Source organism: Octopus bimaculoides, chromosome 29 (assembly GCF_046866305.1).
Source record: "Octopus bimaculoides isolate indiv1 chromosome 29, ASM4686630v1, whole genome shotgun sequence".
Lineage (NCBI taxonomy): Eukaryota > Metazoa > Mollusca > Cephalopoda > Octopoda > Octopodidae > Octopus > Octopus bimaculoides.
This window is the reverse complement of record NC_142956.1, coordinates 6,305,283-6,325,267: the sequence shown is the minus strand read 5'-3', so window position 1 is coordinate 6,325,267 and position 19,985 is coordinate 6,305,283. Positions and strand designations below refer to the sequence as shown.

The window sequence follows — 19,985 nt, the reverse complement described above, 5'->3', positions numbered from 1 at the left end:
GGAGCAAAACACAAGTTTTTGAATGGTTTTCACACTTTAGGAATGGTCACTTGTCGCTTGGAAACCAACCTCGTTCATGACAACGGTCGACCTCCCGAACATCATGAACATTCATGATCTGATCCTTGAGGACCGTCACTGAGCAATTCATGAACTTGTTGATATGTCTGTTGTGTCCTGGAACCCCTACCGACGAATTTTGGTGGGGGAATTGTGAATGAAAAGCGTTCCAGCAAAATTTGTACCTCGCTTGCTCACGGAATATCAAAAGCAGTCACGGCTGAATGCGTGTCGTGAGCTATAAGTATGGTTAGAATGTAATCCAAAACATTTTTCGAAGGTCATCACTAGTGACGAAAGCTGATACTACAGAATTTGAAGATGTGGAAGTGAGGAAAGGAAACGACGGGGGCGTTAAGAAGCATCACTTCGGAATAGGTCCAACTCTGCTTCCAGTAGTTGAAAATGCACCTGGACCGATGCATTGCTTAAAATAGAGTATACTTTGAACACAATAAAAGAGTAAATATGTAAATGAAAAATATATTTCAAAATTACCGTTTCTTTTGGGTACCCCCTCATATGCATGTATACACAAGCGGCTAAGGCCAAGCTTTCCTGAGATTATTAATACCTAAAATAGATATCACCTTATCATTTCGTTATATTTTGGGTGAACTGTTTTTAAAAGATGCCAAGATGCCGAAAACCCTCAGTTTCTCTGTGAATGTCAATTCACTGAGAATTGTAAAAACACAGAACATAAGGAAAAACTAAAGTACAGTTTACCTTTATATTTATAGTTTCCATGATAAACGTTTTTAGAACATACTGTACAAATTTGCATAATATCTAACAAATAAACTTTTCCAATGACTAACGTAGTGCTTGAAGTACATAATGTTCTTATTTTGCCCTTGGTTGCAGACAAGTGATGAAGATATCACATTTGATATTTAGGATGTTGGCCGTGAAGCTAAGGCTTCATAGTTTTTATCGCACAAAACATGGCTTATTGTACACCTTACTTTGTATGTCTTTGCCTTTGCAACTATAAACCAGATAACAAGGTGTTATATACCCAACAGCCCTTTAATTACTAGATTTATTTTGAAAGTGAAATGAATTTAGGCTTGCTAATCAACTTGTAGGGAAGATTTGATAATTGTGTTGTTATCACTTTTCATTAGTCAATTCATGAGTTGTTTTGTCTTTATTAGTCCATTTCGTTATACCTAGTTTTATTCCACTTACATGCTGCTATATATCTATAATTATAGATTTATCGTTATATGTCACTAATTACAATAGTAATTATATATAATTGATGCTACCGATTCACAAATTAATGATAATTTCGAGCTCAGACATTCAAAGCTGATATGATGGCTGTGTGCATCCATTTTTGTAATTTACAGGTTGGCACTGTATATTATTTTTTGAATGATGGGCCATTGTTTGGACCACAGCCAATTATGCCCTTTGTTTATCCCCGCAGGAATCGATGGGAGATGAAGAAATAATTATAGTTATAAATCATTTGCCTTATTCGGTAGCATAATAATATCTATGGAAGCTAAGTCCAAAGGCAGTAATACATTTCAGTAACTACACAGAGGTTCATTTGTCTCGCCTCGTTTCATTGTCACCATTGACCAATGAAAAACCTTCTCATTGAGACTGCAGCGCTGTCATATTGTTTCTTATGACTTCACCTGTAACAATAATTATAATAGTAATTATAGTAATTATAGTAATTATATATAACTGATGCTATCGATTCACAAATTAAAGATAATTTAGAGCTCATACATTCAAAGCTGATATGATGGCTGTGTGCATCAATGTTTGTAATTTACAGGTTGGTACTGTATATTATGTTTTGAATGATGGGCCATTGTTTGGACCACAGCCAATTATGCCCTTTGTTTATCCCCGCATAAATCGGTGTGGGATGAAGAAATAATTATAGTTATAAATCATTTGCATTATTCGGTATCTTCATAACATATATGGAAGCAAAGTCCATAGGCAGTAATACATTTCAGTAACAAGACAGAGGTTCATTTGTGTAGTCTCGTGACCTTTTCACCATTGGCCAATGAAAAACTTTCACTGAGACTGCAGTGCTGTCATATTGTTTCTTATGACTTCGCCTGTAACACTAGATTGAGTGGTGGACGGGTGCTACGCTGAGCCAACGGGCAGCTATTTCTTCTCCAACAAACTATTTCTATATTCGACATAATCCCTAAACATAGAGGTTGCTCAAGCTCAATTCTCCACCACCTGGTAATCCACCGAATAGTAGATTCTCATACAAGATATACACATTCACACATTCACATTAATATCGAGCCTTAATTCGCTATAGTCGAGCGAATATGTGTTGTCAACTTATCTAATGCTTTTACTAATTGCTTCAGGTGCCTTTGTATTTGCGAGCAGACATAGATACTCTTTTATATCTCCAAACTTATAACCCAGCTCTCGCATCCAACACTCCGCCAGTACACATTTACAAGTGAGTAGATTGGATCACTCTTGATCCACATCCACAATACCTAGCTCAGTTCACGAATTGAACCCACCACATTATGATCGAGCAGCGAACATGCTAATCAGTGTCACATCTTTCACACACACTGTTTGAGGTACTACAAGTAGAAGCTGATGCCAACACCTCAAACGCAGCACAAAATAATTTTTTCTCTCTCATCAACAAGTTACTGGATATTTCCGCATTCACGCTCAAATCATATCCAGTGCTATAGGATCTTAACAGTCAAAACATCTACGTCTCAGCTCAGATTTAATCTATTGACTGAGGCTAAAGTCACAGAGATGGGAACAGATTGTAGAAAATGATAGAATATCATAAATGCCTGACAAGAAATTCAAAGTAATCTCTTGAATGAATTCCAACACATTTACACAAAAACATTTATACATGTAAGGATTCTAGCAGCCATAAAGAAGTCTCTTCTTTTTTCTTTTAATCATAAAGCTTGTTACTTTTGAAAACGAATATCATTTTGAGAAGAACGCGGATCCCTAGTATAGCTAGGATGATATTTAAAAGACAATTGCTTTCTTTTTAGAATCAAAAATATTTCAATCCCCACCGGCTGCCGACAGTCTTAGATGCTCAAGTAACCAAAGCATTCTCGCAGTAATATTAACCGTTATGTTTAATTCTTCATCCTCAGAATATCACCTTCTGGAATGTCCTCCATTTTCTTGTCTTCTTTCCAAGAGTTGATCTGTGATAGTTTAAATGGATCATTAACATCATCACTCTCACACATGTCACACAAATAGCAAAATTAATTATTTCTACTCTTTCCAGACTCAGCAATTAAAAACAAGTCGCATTGGAACTTAAAATGCAAAGAGCTAGAGAAATACCACAAGACACGCAGTCCCTCATTCCTACACGTCGTCTAGTCCACTGGTCTGTTTAGGTACGCAAAAATCTGTATTTCTCTTTAATTTAGACCATCAGAAATGTGTAGGGTAGTGGGTGAAGTCGATTGAATCGGCCGAATATAGTATTGGAATATTTTATTTAAACTGGAAACTTGAAATAATTAATATAATATAATCTCTACTCTAGGCAACAGGCCCAAACTTTTTGTGGAGGTGTGGGGTCGAATAGATTGACCCCAGTACGCAACTCGTACTTAATTTATTGACCCTGAAACAATGAAAAGCAAAGTCGACTGCGGTGGAATTCGAACTCAGAACGGATTAATGCAATATAATGCAAATCATTTAATCTGAAATAATACCCAGGAAGAGTTGAAACATCCGAGGTTATTTTTCCAGTTGAACTGGAACAGACCGATCAGCTAAATGCTCAGTTAAGCTTAAAGAAGTTTGTAGAATTATAACTATTGTGTTTTTATTTCTAAAAGGGTATCGTGTTTATGATAACAACCTAAGTTTCACCAATGACATCTTTAATAAAAAGTTTCATATGCCGTCCATACCGGGCTATTTTACATTTTTCATTAACGTAAGTCAGAGTTAGGCAATTTAGGCGGATCTCGTAATTATCTGCAGTTTAATTAGTCTCACATTATCGCCTTTAATTGTAAATGTAATATAGACATGCAATAATTAACTGTCATTCTGTTACTAACTCAACTAATATGAATACAACTGTAACTATAAACATCTTCAAATTAGGAAACGATGTTGCAAAATGCGGCATCCTGACACCAACATAACTCCAACAGTCAAGTCAGCAGCTGAAAAACAGGGTGGGGTGGGGGCATCCCATCAAGCCAACTTGATTAAAGTGGAAGAAGTAGTCGTATCCGGCCGGATGTCTTGCGTAATGTGGTTCTTCGTCGCCAGGTGCAATTCGACTGGTCACATGACATCTTTACACCGATGTCTTCGTTGCCAAATTCACACTGTATATAGTTCTTCGTCGTCTAACCTCACACTAACTGTTTACATCACTTAATTCACATCATTAAATCTTCAAATCACCAAACTCCAATTTACTTGTTGGGTCCGGGTTAACATAATTAAACTCACTACTTCATTGCCTTCTTCCTCTTCTGTAGTGAAAATTGCTGCTAATATCTACTCTGGCTCGTTTCTCGGCGAGAACCTACCCACTCTAATTCTAGTAACTCGTTTACCCTTGTAAGTGAGAAGAACTGTCCCATTTCCCCCAGCTACTAACTTAGTGGCATATCTTTTTGCCACTTCTTCTGAGACAAATGTGACCGCTACTGAGGCGTATCCCTTTTCTTTTGTAAAAAACGTTGTTTTCTTTCAATTTCTTTAGGAATTCTTCCATCTCCTCTTTCCATCTCAGGTCTTTTACTTTTCATTTGAAAACGTTCTGTACTATATTACTTTGTTTTCTATCTCCACCCTGTCTTCCTCTGGTGGTGTCAACTTTACGTTTGACCCGTCCCTGTTTACCAAATCTTGGTATTTCTGTAGCAAGTTTACATCGCAACATATTTCATTTTGTTCTAGCATGCTTGGGCCAACAAACGCCTCACACCCCGTTGCTGCCATGTAGCTCTTCATTTTCATTAGTCAGTGACGCCCACCAAACAATGATGTCGTTACATTCAACAAAGAAGAAGAAGGCAACTACTAAAAAGGCATCAACAGAAACAAGTAAAAACAAGGTTTCAAAATTAGTTTATCACTAATCCATTCCTAAGTCTATACCTAGAAGTGTTAGTCAAGGGTGTTATTTAGTGTTTATGTAGAGACAATTACCGTAGAGGATATCCATACCGTATTACACACGCGTTTTACTATATTGGGATATACACATGCATACACAAAGTGTCGAACATCCATGCGCTTAACGTTCCTTTTCAAGTATCACACTCTCGTATAGCTCTTATATATGAAATAGACCGACACTCACATTCATAGGCATTCAGAAACAATGAAATACAAACTTAGAAACGAGGGTGTAGGATCGTAAAATTTTCAATGCGAAGATATTACATCTTTAGAATTATATCGTCAATGAAATACTATAAGAGATGAACGATTTAACTTACAGACTTGTTAACCTGGACAAATGCTGGAAGGCTTCTTCTGTGATATTGTTGATATTGTTCCCGTTCAAATTTCTGGAAACATAAAATTCAGTTAAATACATTTATGGAACAGATTTGTAACAGAATATTAAATAGTAAGTGTAAATAATTAGATGATGAATGAGATGAAAAGTGTATTACAACTATGATTATGCTGCTGATGATGATAGTATTAACGTTAGGTAGTGAGTAGTGACAAATATAAGCATGAAACAAAGGAGAGGGGGATGTTCATGTTTATAGTGATGATGAACATGATATTGATGTTGATGATGTTGGTAGTGAAGTTTCTGTTGTCGGTGATGCTGAAAATGTTGCTGATATCGATTGTGGAAATGAAGAAGAACAAAAGAGAAACAAGAAAATGAAGAAGAATCGGAAGACGAGAGGAAGAATTTCAAACAAAGATGACGGCAATGTAGAAACATTAGTTGAAAAAGAAAGAAAAGAGTAAAACGGAGAAGATGGGAAAGGAGTAGAAGGAGACGAAGACGAAGAAGAAAAAAGATGATGGTGGTGATGATGATGATGATGATGATGATGATGAGGATGATGATGATGATGATGATGATGATGATGATGAGGATGATGATGATGATGAGGATGACGACGAAGTGGAAGTAGATTAGAGACAATGCGTAGAAATAGAAATAATAATAATAATAATAATAATAATAATAATAATAATAATAATTAGTATTATTATTATAAGAAGAAGAAGAAGAAGAAGAAGAAGAAGAAGAAAAATAAGTGGTAGTAGTAGTAGTAGTAATAGTAGTAGTAGTAGTAGTAGTAGTAGTAGAAGAAGAAGAAGAAGAAGAAGAAGAAGAAGAAGAAGAAGAAGAAGAAGAAGAAGAAGAAGAAGAAGAAGAAGAAGAAGAAGAATTAGTATATGAATAATCTACTTCTAAATGTACAATTACAAGTGATATTCAAGGATGGGAATTAGCATCGATCTAGAGGTAACCACCGTACATAATATGCACATCATATTACAATCGTATGTGAATGCACTTCTTCATATACAGGCAAATAGTAATATTTACTCAAATGTTTCCTCTCAAGTCTCACACTTTCCTTTATGCCATCTCTTATACATGGGGCTTCACACTCTTTAACAGACATTTACAAATAATGACAGACAAGTGGAGGGTCTTATGATCAAGTAAGGGAAGATATTACAAATATGGAAATATATCGACAAAGATATAATATAAATGAAGAATGATTATACTTACAGAGTTGTTATGCTGGACAAATATTGGAAGGTTTCTGGTTTGATTTCATCGAGACCATTATTACTCAAATCCCTAGAACATAAAATTAAGTTAAAATCAACTTTTATGGAACAGATTTGTGAGAGTATGTAACATATTCCGAATAAGTAATTAGACTATGGGAGGCATGAAGAGTTGATTAGGGTTCTGTTGAAGCTTATAATTATAATGATGATGTTCAGTGTTGTGCAACTAACTGTGGTATTCTATGGTAATGAATAAAGTTGATGATAAAGGAAATTTATTGCGTTAGTCTGTGGTAATGAATGAAGTTAATGATAAAGTTGATGATGAAACTGAAAATGTCGACGGCTGAGAATAATATCGATAATGATAATGGGGACGTAGAAATTGATAATGAAGGAGAAGAAAATGAAAAAGAATGGTTAGTAGGAGAATACGAAAAAGTTTAAGAAAAATATGAAGATGAAGGACGAAAAAGTAGAAGTAATAGAAGATAAGCAAAAAGTGGTAATGAAAAAGGATGTAGAAGAAAAAGAACAAGGAAAAGAAAACAAAGACCAAGAAGATACGAAGTAGAACAAAAAGAAAAGGGAGAAAAGTAGAACAAAAGCAACAATCGAAACATCAACAATATAAACAATATGTAGAGGAAGTAGAAGAAAACACAGATGATGTAGATGGAGAAGATAACTAAAATGATGAAAAGAAGAAAACGAAAATGATGAAAAGAAAAAGAAGATGATGACAGATGCGAAGTGGAAGAAATAGTGTGATTGGAAGTAGAAGAAGAAAAAGAGTAAGAAAATGAATAAGAGTGCAGAGAAGAAGGATAAGATGAAGTTCAAGAAAAATATACGGATGAAGATAGTAGAGAAGAAAAAGTAGAAGAGAAGAAGAGGAAGAAAAAGAAGAAAAAGAAGAAGGAAGAGGAGGACGAGGAGATGAAGATGAAGTGGAAGCAGAAGTTAAGGAAGAAGTATTGGAAGGAGGGGAAGAAAAGATGAAGAAAAATTAGAAGAAAAAATGAAGCAGAAGAATTTTGTACATGATTTAGTTCTAATTGTATGAGTACAAGCGTTACTAAAGCATGTTATTTATCGTAAACAGCAGACATAAAATCCATACCGACTGAAGCACACAGGTGAATGCGGATTTGAATGTTTATAGTAACGATGAACAGGATATTGATGCTGATGATCTTGGTGGTGAAGTCTCTGTAGTCGATGATGATGATGGCGATGAAGATTGTGAATATGATCACGGTATTTTATGGGAATGAATGATTATAATGGCGAAGGGGAGGATGAGTAAATTTATTATGTTAATAGTTCAAAAATAAAACTCATAATGGGAATGGTGACGGTGAAGATGACAGGACGAAGAGTTCGATAAGATGACGGCATGGAAGAAGAAGAAGAGAAAGAAGGCGAAATAATTGCTGGGAACTATTAACATACTAATGAAGCTTATGAAGATGAGGAGTAAAAGAGTGAGGATGTGGAAATAAGAAAAGATAATAAAGACAAGGATGAAGAAGAAGTACAACATCAACGAATAAGAAGAAGAAGAAGAAAGAGAAGGAGAAGGAGAAGAAGAAGAAGAAGAAGGAGAAGAAGAAGAAGAAGAAGAAGAAGAAGAAGAAGAAGAAGAAGAAGAAAGAGAAGTAGAAGAAGAAGGAGCACAGGAAGGAGAAGAAGATGAAGGGTTACAATAATAATAATAATAACAATAATAATAATAATAATATTAATAATAATAATAATAACGATATTAATAATCTTTGCATCAAACCGGGAATCCCTCACTCCACACATACACTCACACACACGCATGCACACACTGACGCACACACATGCACAGTCGCATATGGATGTACGTACTTAGGCAATGATCATTTCTGCCAAATGTGGTGTAAATTCGTTCAACCGTTTTCTAGATTTCCAAATACACAGATACACAAATAAAGAAGAGTGATTACAATATCCTGATTTTGCAGCGTAATTACAATATCAAATACAATAACAGCAACAACAACGAGTAATTAATGTTTCAAAATCAGTGTATGAATAACCCAGTTTTAAATTTCCAAATACAAGAAGTATTCAAGGGTGTCATTTAGCGTTGATAGAGAAACAAACACCGTTGAGGATATACATACCGTATTACAAACACTTGTTTATACACAGGAATACACTCATTTCTACACAGAGTCATACACATTCATTCACTCTGTTTTCCCTCAAGCATCGCACTCTCAAGTGTCCCAAATCTCAGATATAAACCCACACTCATATTCACATATCCAGAAACAATAAAACACAACTTTACAAAGACGGGTGCTGGAGATAAAAAAATAAAGATGGTTACATAATGCAGATTTGGAAATATACCGCCAGTGAAATAGTATAAAGGAAGATATGCAACTTAAATAGTGATTAAACTGGACAGATTTTGGAATGTGTTTGCTTTGATATACTTGATATTATTAGCACGCAAATTCCTGGAACATAAACGTGAGTTATGAATAAATTTTATGGAACGAATTCGTGACACAATATAAGATATAATGTTTAAACAAATAGATGATGGAAGATATGAACAGTAGATTACTATCATGATGAAAGTAATGATGATAGTGATAATATTGGCGGTAATAATGATGAATAAAATAATGAGACAAAGAAGAAAGAAGACGACAACGAAAGCAACGGTTATGATTATGACGGTGGCGAAGGAAAAAGATGATAAGAAATATATCGAAAATTAAGCACGCCTTCGCACACAGAGGCAACTACATGCATGTACAGAAAAGTTTCCTATCAAGTCAGACACTTTCCTATATGCCATATATTATACTCTTTAACAGACATTATTAATAATTACATACTGGTGGAGGATCATATAACCAAGTAAGAGAAGATATTACAGATAAGGAAATATATCGTCAATGATATACTATAAATGAAGGCTGATTCAACTTACAGATTTGTTAAACTGGACAGGTTTTGGAATGTTTCAGCTTTGATTTCATTGAGACCATTAGAACCCAAATTCCTGGAACATAAAATTTAGTTAAGTTGAACATTTATTAAACAGGTTTGTGGCAGTATATAACATATTTCGAGTAAGGAAGTTCTCAAAGTTCTCTCTCAAGTCTCTCGCTTTCATCGACCCAAATATCATAAATGGAACAACGCTCATATTCACAGATATTAACAAAAAATGAAAGACGGGTGATGGAGATTAAAATAAAGAATGGGTCTATATTTCAGATATGGAAATATATCATCAGTGAAATATTATAAATGAAGACTGACTGAACTTAAATAGTTTTTAAACTGGAGAGATGTTGGAAGGTTTCTGATTTGATTTCATTGAGAAAGACTCTCGGTATTTGCATTTACGGGCACTGAGAGGGAATTTGCTAACTGTATCTGTATATATATCTAAGTTCTGGTCACACCCCGAGTAAAGGGTGAAGTACGATTGATTTCTGACTGTTGACGCATCCCCTATATACTTATTACCAAAGGATCCTATAAGGTGAAGGTAGCGACTAAAATGTCTGCTTTTAATCCTATGTGGTTAGAGGTAGGTGTAGAGGTAAATGTTAAGTCTGTCACTAACACTTCAATTTAATTTTTTTTTTAGGTTTATTTACAATAAATTTATAATTTCATATACATACATAATACTTACATAGATATGTAGGTGTCTGCGTGTTTATGTGTGCGTGTATGAAGGAGAGCATGGTCCTAGTGATCACCAGTACGCAACAGTTTGGCCTTCGACCAACAGACCTGAAGGCCAAGCTGTACCGATTCGTCTTTGCATATCGTCAGTGCGTCCCTGCGCTGGTCGATAGTTTTGATGAAAAGGGCGTTCTTGCCCGTATTTCCAGCTTAGTAAGGTGGTAGTACCCGAAGTTAACGCCAGAGACTCACTCACAGACCACCGCTATCGGATAGTCGACGACAAGTGAAAAAGTAAGCTGTGTGCAGACTTCTCTATATGACACCACTGTTGATGGGGAACCAACCAGAGTCTTTCGGATTCACTCGCACTCAGCTCTCGGCACTGCTATAGAATCGTTGGCCTTGTAAGGCGTTCCGACGACATTGAGAATTTTCCATAGGGATGCGCGGTCACTGTGTCTAAAGCCGACATGAAGTGATGCATGATCCCGCAGCTTTTCACCTCATAGATATAGTGCTGGTACGGTCATGCCCTTCGGCACTCGCTAGATCATCCTATCAAGGGTTTACCCTTATTCAATGCTTCATCTACGTAGCTGGATGTCATAGCTGGATGTGATTAAGGAAAATCTGCATAGGGACTGACACGTGGCCACCAGCGACGAAGAGCTATGGTGGACCCCAGTCCTACCAAGGATGGCTATGAAGCAAGCAAGCAAGCGTGTGTTTGTGCACGCACGCGTGTATGTATGCATGTGTGTGTGTGCATGTGTATGTGCCTGTATGCGTGTGTGTGTGTTAACGCAATAGATGAACATGAAGAACGACGAATATTACTACTTCATAATTTATTTGTTAAAGCATTTTCTTCATATTACATTCATTCGTTAATCAGCCTTCCATTTCCTCAGGATGCTAAAACGTATCTGCTCGGATTCCCAAGCCCTATCCCTTTACGTTACATATGTGTGTGCGTGTGTGTGTCTGTGTGTATATATGTATGAATATGCATATGTATATACGAGGGGATACACAAGAGTAACCGTAAATGTTCTTTGTAGGACAAACCCGTTGTAGTTCAGGTTTCCGTCGCTAAAACCCACTTGATGCGACTGTCAGGCATCAGGCAGCCAGCCGGCGTTTTCCGGTAGAGTTGTACTGCCGTGTAATGCGTCTATGTTATGATGAGTTTCTCCCCAGTTCATATGTTTGTTTGCAATGGCTGAAACGAAGGAACATTTTGTTTCTGTTAAATTCTGTTTACTGCTGGGGAAAACTGCGGATGGAACAATTGTCACGAATCGCACTACAAGGATGATGCAAGGAGCAAAACACAAGTTTTTGAATGGTTTTCACACTTTAGGAATGGTCACTTGTCGCTTGGAAACCAACCTCGTTCATGACAACGGTCGACCTCCCGAACATCATGAAAAATCATGATCTGATCCTTGAGGACCGTCACTGAGCAATTCATGAACTTGTTGATATGTCTGTTGTGTCCTGGAACCCCTACCGACGAATTTTGGTGGGGGAATTGTGAATGAAAAGCGTTCCAGCAAAATTTGTACCTCGCTTGCTCACGGAATATCAAAAGCAGTCACGGCTGAATGCGTGTCGAGAGCTATAAGTATGGTTAGAATGTAATCCGAAACATTTTTCGAAGGTCATCACTAGTGACGAAAGCTGATACTACAGAATTTGAAGATGTGGAAGTGAGGAAAGAAAACGACGGGGGCGTTAAGAAGCATCACTTCGGAATAGGTCCAACTCTGCTTCCAGTAGTTGAAAATGCACCTGGACCGATGCATTGCTTAAAATAGAGTATACTTTGAACACAATAAAAGAGTAAATATGTAAATGAATAATATATTTCAAAATTACCGTTTCTTTTGGGTACCCCCTCATATGCATGTATACACAAGCGGCTAAGGCCAAGCTTTCCTGAGGTTATTAATACCTAAAATAGATATCACCTTATCATTTCGTTATATTTTGGGTGAACTGTTTTTAAAAGATGCCAAGATGCCGAAAACCCTCAGTTTCTCTGTGAATGTCAATTCACTGAGAATTGTAAAAACACAGAACATAAGGAAAAACTAAAGTACAGTTTACCTTTATATTTATAGTTTCCATGATAAATGGTTTTAGAACATACTGTACAAATTTGCATAATATCAAACAAATAAACCTTTCCAATGACTAACGTAGTGCTTGAAGTACATAATGTTCTTATGTTGCCCTTGGTTGCAGACAAGTGATGAAGATATCACATTTGATATTTAGGATGTTGGCATTGAAGCTAAGACTTCATAGTTTTTATCGCACAAAACATGGCTTATTGTACACTGTACTTTGTATGTCTTTGCCTTTGCAACTATAAACCAGATAACAAGGTGTTATATACCCAACAGCCCTTTAATTACTAGATTTATTTTGAAAGTGAAATGAATTTAGGCTTGCTAATCAACTTGTAGGGAAGATTAGATAATTGTGTTGTTATCACTTTTCATTAGTCAATTCATGAGTTGTTTTGTCTTTATTAGTACATTTCGTTATACCTAGTTTTATTACACTTTCCTGATGCTATATATCTATAATTATAGATTTATCGTTATATGTCACTAATTACAATAGTAATTATATATAACTGATGCTACCGATTCACAAATTAATGATAATTTCGAGCTCAGACATTCAAAGCTGATATGATGGCTGTGTGCATCCATTTTTGTAATTTACAGGTTGGCACTGTATATTATGTTTTGAATGATGGGCCATTGTTTGGACCACAGCCAATTATGCCCTTTGTTTATCCCCGCATAAATCGGTGTGGGATGAAGAAATAATTATAGTTATAAATCATTTGCATTATTCGGTATCTTCATAACATATATGGAAGCAAAGTCCATAGGCAGTAATACATTTCAGTAACAAGACAGAGGTTCATTTGTGTAGTCTCGTGACCTTTTCACCATTGGCCAATGAAAAACCTTCACTGAGACTGCAGTGCTGTCATATTGTTTCTTATGACTTCGCCTGTAAAACTAGATTGAGTGGAGGACGGGTGCTACGTTGAGCCAACGGGCAGCTATTTCTTCTCCAACACAATATTTCTATATTCGACATAATCCCTATACTTAGAGGTTGCTCAATTCTCCACCACCTGGTAATCCCCCGAATAGTAGATTCTCATACAAGATATACACATTCACACATTCACATTAATAGCGAGCCTTAATTCGCCATAGTCGAGCGAATATGTGTTGGCAACTTATCTAATGCTTTGACTAATTGCTTCAGGTGTCTATGTATTTGCGAGGAGACATAGATACTCTATTATATCTCCAAACTTATAACCCATCTCTCGCATCCAACACTCGGCTAGTACACATTTACAAGTGAGTAGACTGGATCACTCTTGATCCACATCCACAATACCTAGCCCAGTTCACGAATTGAACCCACCACATTATGATCGAGCAGCGAACATGCTAATCAGTGTCACATCTTTCACACACACTGTTTGAGGTACTACAAGTAGAAGCTGATGCCAACACCTCAAACGCAGCACAAAATAATTTTTTCTCTCTCATCAACAACTTACTTGATATTTTCTCTTTCACGCTCAAATCATATCCAGTGCTATAGGAGCTTAACAGTCAAAACATCTACATCTCAGCTCAGATTTAATCTGTTGACTGAGGCTAAAGTCACAGAGATGGGAACATATTGTAGAAAATGATAGAATATCATAAATGCCTGACAAGAAATTCAAAGTAGTCTCTTGAATGAATTCCAACACATTTACACAAAAACATTTATACATGTAAGGATTCTAGCAGCCATAAAGAAGTCTCTTCTTTTTTCTTTTAATCATAAAGGTTGTTACTTTTGAAAACGAATATCATTTTGAGAAGAACGCGGATCCCTAGTATAGCTAGGATGGTATTTAAAAGACAATTGCTTTCTTTTTAGAATCAAAAATATTTCAATTCCCAACGGCTGCCGACAGTCTTAGATGCTCAAGTAACCAAAGCATTCTCGCAGTAATATTAACCGTTATGTTTAATTCTTCATCCTCAGAATATCACCTTCTGGAATGTCCTCCATTTTCTTGTCTTCTTTCCAAGAGTTGATCTGTGATAGTTTAAATGGATCATTAACATCATCACTCTCACACATGTCACACAAATAGCAAAATTAATGATTTCTACTCTTTCCAGACTCAGCAATTAAAAACAAGTCGCATTGGAACTTAAAATGCAAAGAGCTAGAGAAATACCACAAGACACGCAGTCCCTCATTCCTACACGTCGTCTAGTCCACTGGTCTGTTTAGGTACGCAAAAATCTGTATTTCTCTTTAATTTAGACCATCCGAAATGTGTAGGGTAGTGGGTGAAGTCGATTGAATCGGCCGAATATAGTATTGGAATATTTTATTTAAACTGGAAACTTGAAATAATTAATATAATATAATCTCTACTCTAGGCAACAGGCCCGAACTTTTTGTGGAGGTGTGGGGTCGAATAGATTGACCCCAGTACGCAACTCGTACTTAATTTATTGACCCTGAAACAATGAAAAGCAAAGTCGACTTCGGTGGAATTCGAACTCAGAACGGATTAATGCAATATAATGCAAATCATTTAATCTGAAATAATACCCAGGAAGAGTTGAAACATCCGAGGTTATTTTTCCAGTTGAACTGGAACAGACCGATCAGCTAAATGCTCAGTTAAGCTTAAAGAAGTTTGTAGAATTATAACTATTGTGTTTTTATTTCTAAAAGGATATCGTGTTTATGATAACAACCTAAGTTTCACCAATGACATCTTTAATAAAAAGTTTCATATGCCGTCCATACCGGGCTATTTTACATTTTTCATTAACGTAAGTCAGAGTTAGGCAATTTAGGCGGATCTCGTAATTATCTGCAGTTTAATTAGTCTCACATTATCGCCTTTAATTGTAAATGTAATATAGACATGCAATAATTAACTGTCATTCTGTTACTAACCCAACAAATATCAATACAACTGTAACTATAAACATCTTCAATTTAGGAAATGATGTTGTAAAATGCGGCATCCTGACACCAACATAACTCCAACAGTCAAGTCAGCAGCTGAAAAACAGGGTGGGGTGGGGGCATCCCATCAAACCAACTTGATTAAAGTGGATGAAGTAGTCGTACCCGGCCGGATGTCTTGCGTAATGTGGTTCTTTGTCGCCAGTTTCAATTCAACTGGTCACATGGCATCTTTACACCGATGTCTTCGTTGCCAAATTCACACTGTATATAGTTCTTCGTCGTCTGACCTCACACTAACTGTTCACATCGCTTAATTCACATCATTAAATCTTCACATCGCCAAACTCCAATTTACTTGTTGGGTCCGGGTTAACATAATTAAACTCACTACTTCATTGCCTTCTTCCTCTTCTTTAGTGAAAATTGCTGCTAATATCTACTCTGGCTCGTTTCTCGGCGAGAACCTACCCACTCTAATTCTAGTAACTCGTTTACCCTTGTAAGTGAGAAGAACTGTCCCATTTCCCCCAGCTACTAACTTAGTGGCATATCTTTTTGCCACTTCTGAGACAAACGTGACCGCTACTGAGGCGTATCCCTTTTCTCTTGTAAAAAACGTTGTTTTCTTTCAATTTCTTTAGGAATTCTTCCATCTCCTCTTTCCATCTCAGGTCTTTTACTTTTCATTTGAAAACGTTCTGTACTATATTACTGTGTTTTCTATCTCCACCCTGTCTTCCTCTGTTGGTGTCAACCTTATGTTTGACCCGTCCCTGTTTACCAAATCTTGGTATTTCTGTAGCAAGTTTACATCGCAACATATTTCATTTTGTTCTAGCATGCTTGGGCCAACAAACGCCTCACTCCCCGTTGCTGCCATGTAGCTCTTCATTTTCATTAGTCAGTGAGGCCAACAAACAATGATAGCGTTACATTCAACAAAGAAGAAGAAGGCAACTACTAAAAAGGCAACAACAGAAACAAGTAAAAACAAGGTTTCAAAATTAGTTTATCACTAATCCATTCCTAAGTCTACATCTAGAAGTGTTAGTCAAGGGTGTTATTTAGTGTTTATGTAGAGACAATTACCGTAGAGGATATACATACCGTATTACACACGCGTTTTACTATATTGGGATATACACATGCATACACAAAGTGTCGAACATCCATGCGCTTAACGTTCCTTCTCAAGTATCACACTCTCGTATAGCTCTTATATATGAAATAGACCGACACTCACATTCATAGGCATTCAGAAACAATGAAATACAAACTTAGAAACGAGGGTGTAGGATCGTAAAATTTTCAATGCGAAGATATTACATATTTAGAATTATATCGTCAATGGAATATTATAAGAGAAGACCGATTTAACTTACAGAGTTGTTAAACTGGACAAATGTTGGAAGGCTCCTTCTGTGATATTGTTGATATTGTTCCCGTACAAATACCTGGAACATAAAATTCAGTTAAATACATTTATGGAACAGATTTGTAACAGAATATTAAATAGTAAGAGTAAATAATTACATGATGTATGAGAGGAAACGTGGATTACAACTATGATTATGCTGCTGATGATGATAGTGTTAACGTTAGGTAGTGAGTAGTGACGAATATAAGCATGAAACAAATGAGAGGAATATATGGTGGTTGTGTTAATGACGAAGATGTTATTGGTGCTAATGTTGGGGTTGATGTTGTTAATGTTGATTATTCTGATAATGATGGGGATTTGCATGTTCATAGTGATGATGAACATGATATTGATGTTGATGATGTTGGTAGTGAAGTTTCTGTTGTCGGTGATGCTGATAATGATGGTGATATCGATTGTGGAAATGAAGAAGAACAAAAGAGAAACAAGAAAATGAAGAAGAATCAGAAGACGAGAGGAAGAATTTCAAACAAAGATGACGGTAATGTAGAAACATTGATTGAAAAAGAAAGAAAAGAGTAAAACGGAGAAGATGGGAAAGAAGTAGAAGGAGAAGAAGACGAAGAAGAATAAGATGGTGATGGTGATGATGATGATGATGATGATGATGATGAGGATGATGATGATGGTGAGGAGGATGATGATGATGATGATAATGATGATGATGATGACGACGAAGTGGAAGTAGATTAGAAGCAATGCGAAGAAATAGAAATAGAATAATAATGATAATAATAATAAGAAGAATAATAACAATAAGAAGAAGAAGAAGAAGAAGAAGAAGAAGAAGAAGAAGAAGAAGAAGTCCGAAAGCATAAGTTAAGGAAGAAGAAGAAGAAGAAGAAGAAGAAGAAGAAGAAGAAGAAGATGAAGTGGAAGAAGAAAAAGAATAATAATAATAATAATAATAATAATAATAATAATAATAATAATAATAATAGGAAGAAGAAGAAGAAGAAGAAGAAGAAGAAGAAGAAGAAGATGAAGTGGAAGAAGAAAAAGAATAATAATAATAATAATAATAATAATAATAATAATAATAATAATAATAATAATAATAATAATAATAAGAAGAAGAAGAAGAAGAAGAAGAAGAAGAATCTACTTATAAATATACAATTACAAGTGATATTTAAGGATGTAATTAGCATCGATCTAGTGGTAATCACCGTACATATTATGCACATCGTATTACAATCGTATGTGAATGCACGACTTATCGTACAGACGCATGTGTATGCATGTACAGAAAATTTTCCTTTCAAGTCACCCAGTTTCCTATATGCCATATTTTATAGTCTAACTCTTTCCTATATGCCATATATTATAGTCACACACTTTCCTGTATGCCATATATTATAGTCACACACTTTCCTATATGCCATATATTATACTCTTTAACAGGCTTTTACAAATAATGACAAACTGGTGGAGGATCATATAATCAAGTAAAGGTTATAAAAATATAGCATCAATGATATACTATAAATGAAGACTGATTCAACTTACAGAGTTTTTAAACTGGACAGGTTTTGGAATGTTTCAGCTTTGATTTCATTCAGATTATTATACCTCAAATCCCTGGAACATAAAATTGACATAAAATGAACTTTTATGGGACAGATTTATGACAACATATAACATATTTCGAGTAAGGACTTTGACTATAGGAGACACGAAGAGTTGATTACTGTTCGGTGGAAGCTGTTAATGATGATGATGTCGTTCAAGTTTGTGCAACTTACCGCGGTAGTCTATGGTAATGAATGAATTTGATGATAAAGTGAACTTATTGCGGTAGTCTGTGGCAATGAATGAAGTTAATGATAAGGTTGATGATGAACTTGACAATGTTGACGGCTGAGAAAAAGAATAATGTCGGTTATGATGATGAAGACGAAGAAATTGATAATGAAGGAGAAGAAAATGAAGAAGAATGGTAAGAACGAGAATATGAAAGAGTTTAAGGAAAATATGAAGAAGACGAAAAATAGAAGAAATAGAAAATAAACATGAGCAAGTAGAAATGAACAAAGAAAAAGAAAAAGAATAAGAAGAAAAGGAAGACGAAGAGCAGAAAGATACGAAGTAGGAGAAGAGAAAGAAAAAGAAGAAAGGTAGAACAAAAACAACAATGAAAACAGCAAGAATAAAGATAATAAGAAGAGGAAGTAGAATAAGAAAACGAAGAAGGAGAAGGAAACTAAAATTATGAAAAGAAATAAAGAGATGGGAAGGAGAAGAAAGAGTGTGATTGGAAGTAGAGGAAGAAAATGAAAAAGAAGAAAGTGAAGAAGAGTGGAAAGAAGAAGGATAATATGAAGAAAAATATGAGGATGAAGACAGAAGAAGAAGAAGAAGAAGAAGAAGAAGAAGAAGAAGAAGAAGAAGAAGAGGAAGAAAAAGGACAAGGAAGTGAAGGAAGAGGAAATTGAGATGAAGTTGAAGTGGAAGTAAAAGTTAAAGAAGAAGAAGAGGAAGGAGATGAGAAATTACTAGAAGAAAAGTAAAGTAAAGAATCAAGAAGAATTTTATAAATGATCAAGTTCTAAATGTGCAGGCGGTATTGAAGCATGTTATTTAACATAAACACCAGACATAATATCCATACGGACTGATACACACAGGTGAATGGGGATTTGTATGTTTATAGTGATGATGAACATGGTATTGATGATGATGATGATGGTGGTGAAGTTTCTGTTGTCGATTATGATAATGATAATGATGATGATGAAGATTGTTGATATGATTGCGGTATTCTATGAGAATGCTGGATGTTAATGGTGAAGGGAAGGATGAGTAAATTTAATCCGTTAAAGATTGAAAGAAATAACAATCGTAATGGGAATGATGATGGTGATGATGACAGGGACAGAATGTTCGATAATAATGATGACAGCGGAAAAGTAGTCGTAGACGCATATGAAGAATATGAAGCAGATTGACAATATAAAGTTGAAAGAGGTAAAGAATAACACGTTGAGCC

The 19,985-nt window shown here is 35.7% G+C and overlaps 1 protein-coding gene across 4 annotated transcripts in view; it reads right to left on the bottom strand.

Moving 5' to 3' along the window:
* Window positions 1-19,985, bottom strand: part of LOC106870677 (uncharacterized) — a 186,867-nt gene that overhangs the window by 128,872 nt on the left and 38,010 nt on the right. For 3 of the 4 annotated variants that reach the window (XR_016238953.1, XM_089345183.1, XM_089345186.1), the window contains exons 13-17: window positions 18,506-18,577; window positions 16,938-17,009; window positions 9,809-9,880; window positions 6,824-6,895; window positions 5,547-5,618 (exon numbers count right to left, since the gene is read on the bottom strand). Coding sequence is in view for 3 of the 4 variants with exons in the window: in XM_089345183.1 (XP_089201309.1) it covers window positions 5,547-5,618; window positions 6,824-6,895; window positions 9,809-9,880; window positions 16,938-17,009; window positions 18,506-18,577 (360 nt within the window). In the remaining variant the exon portion in view is untranslated. The remainder of the gene's footprint in view (window positions 1-5,546; window positions 5,619-6,823; window positions 6,896-9,808; window positions 9,881-16,937; window positions 17,010-18,505; window positions 18,578-19,985) is intronic. The other variant, XM_089345185.1, reaches the window with a different exon arrangement.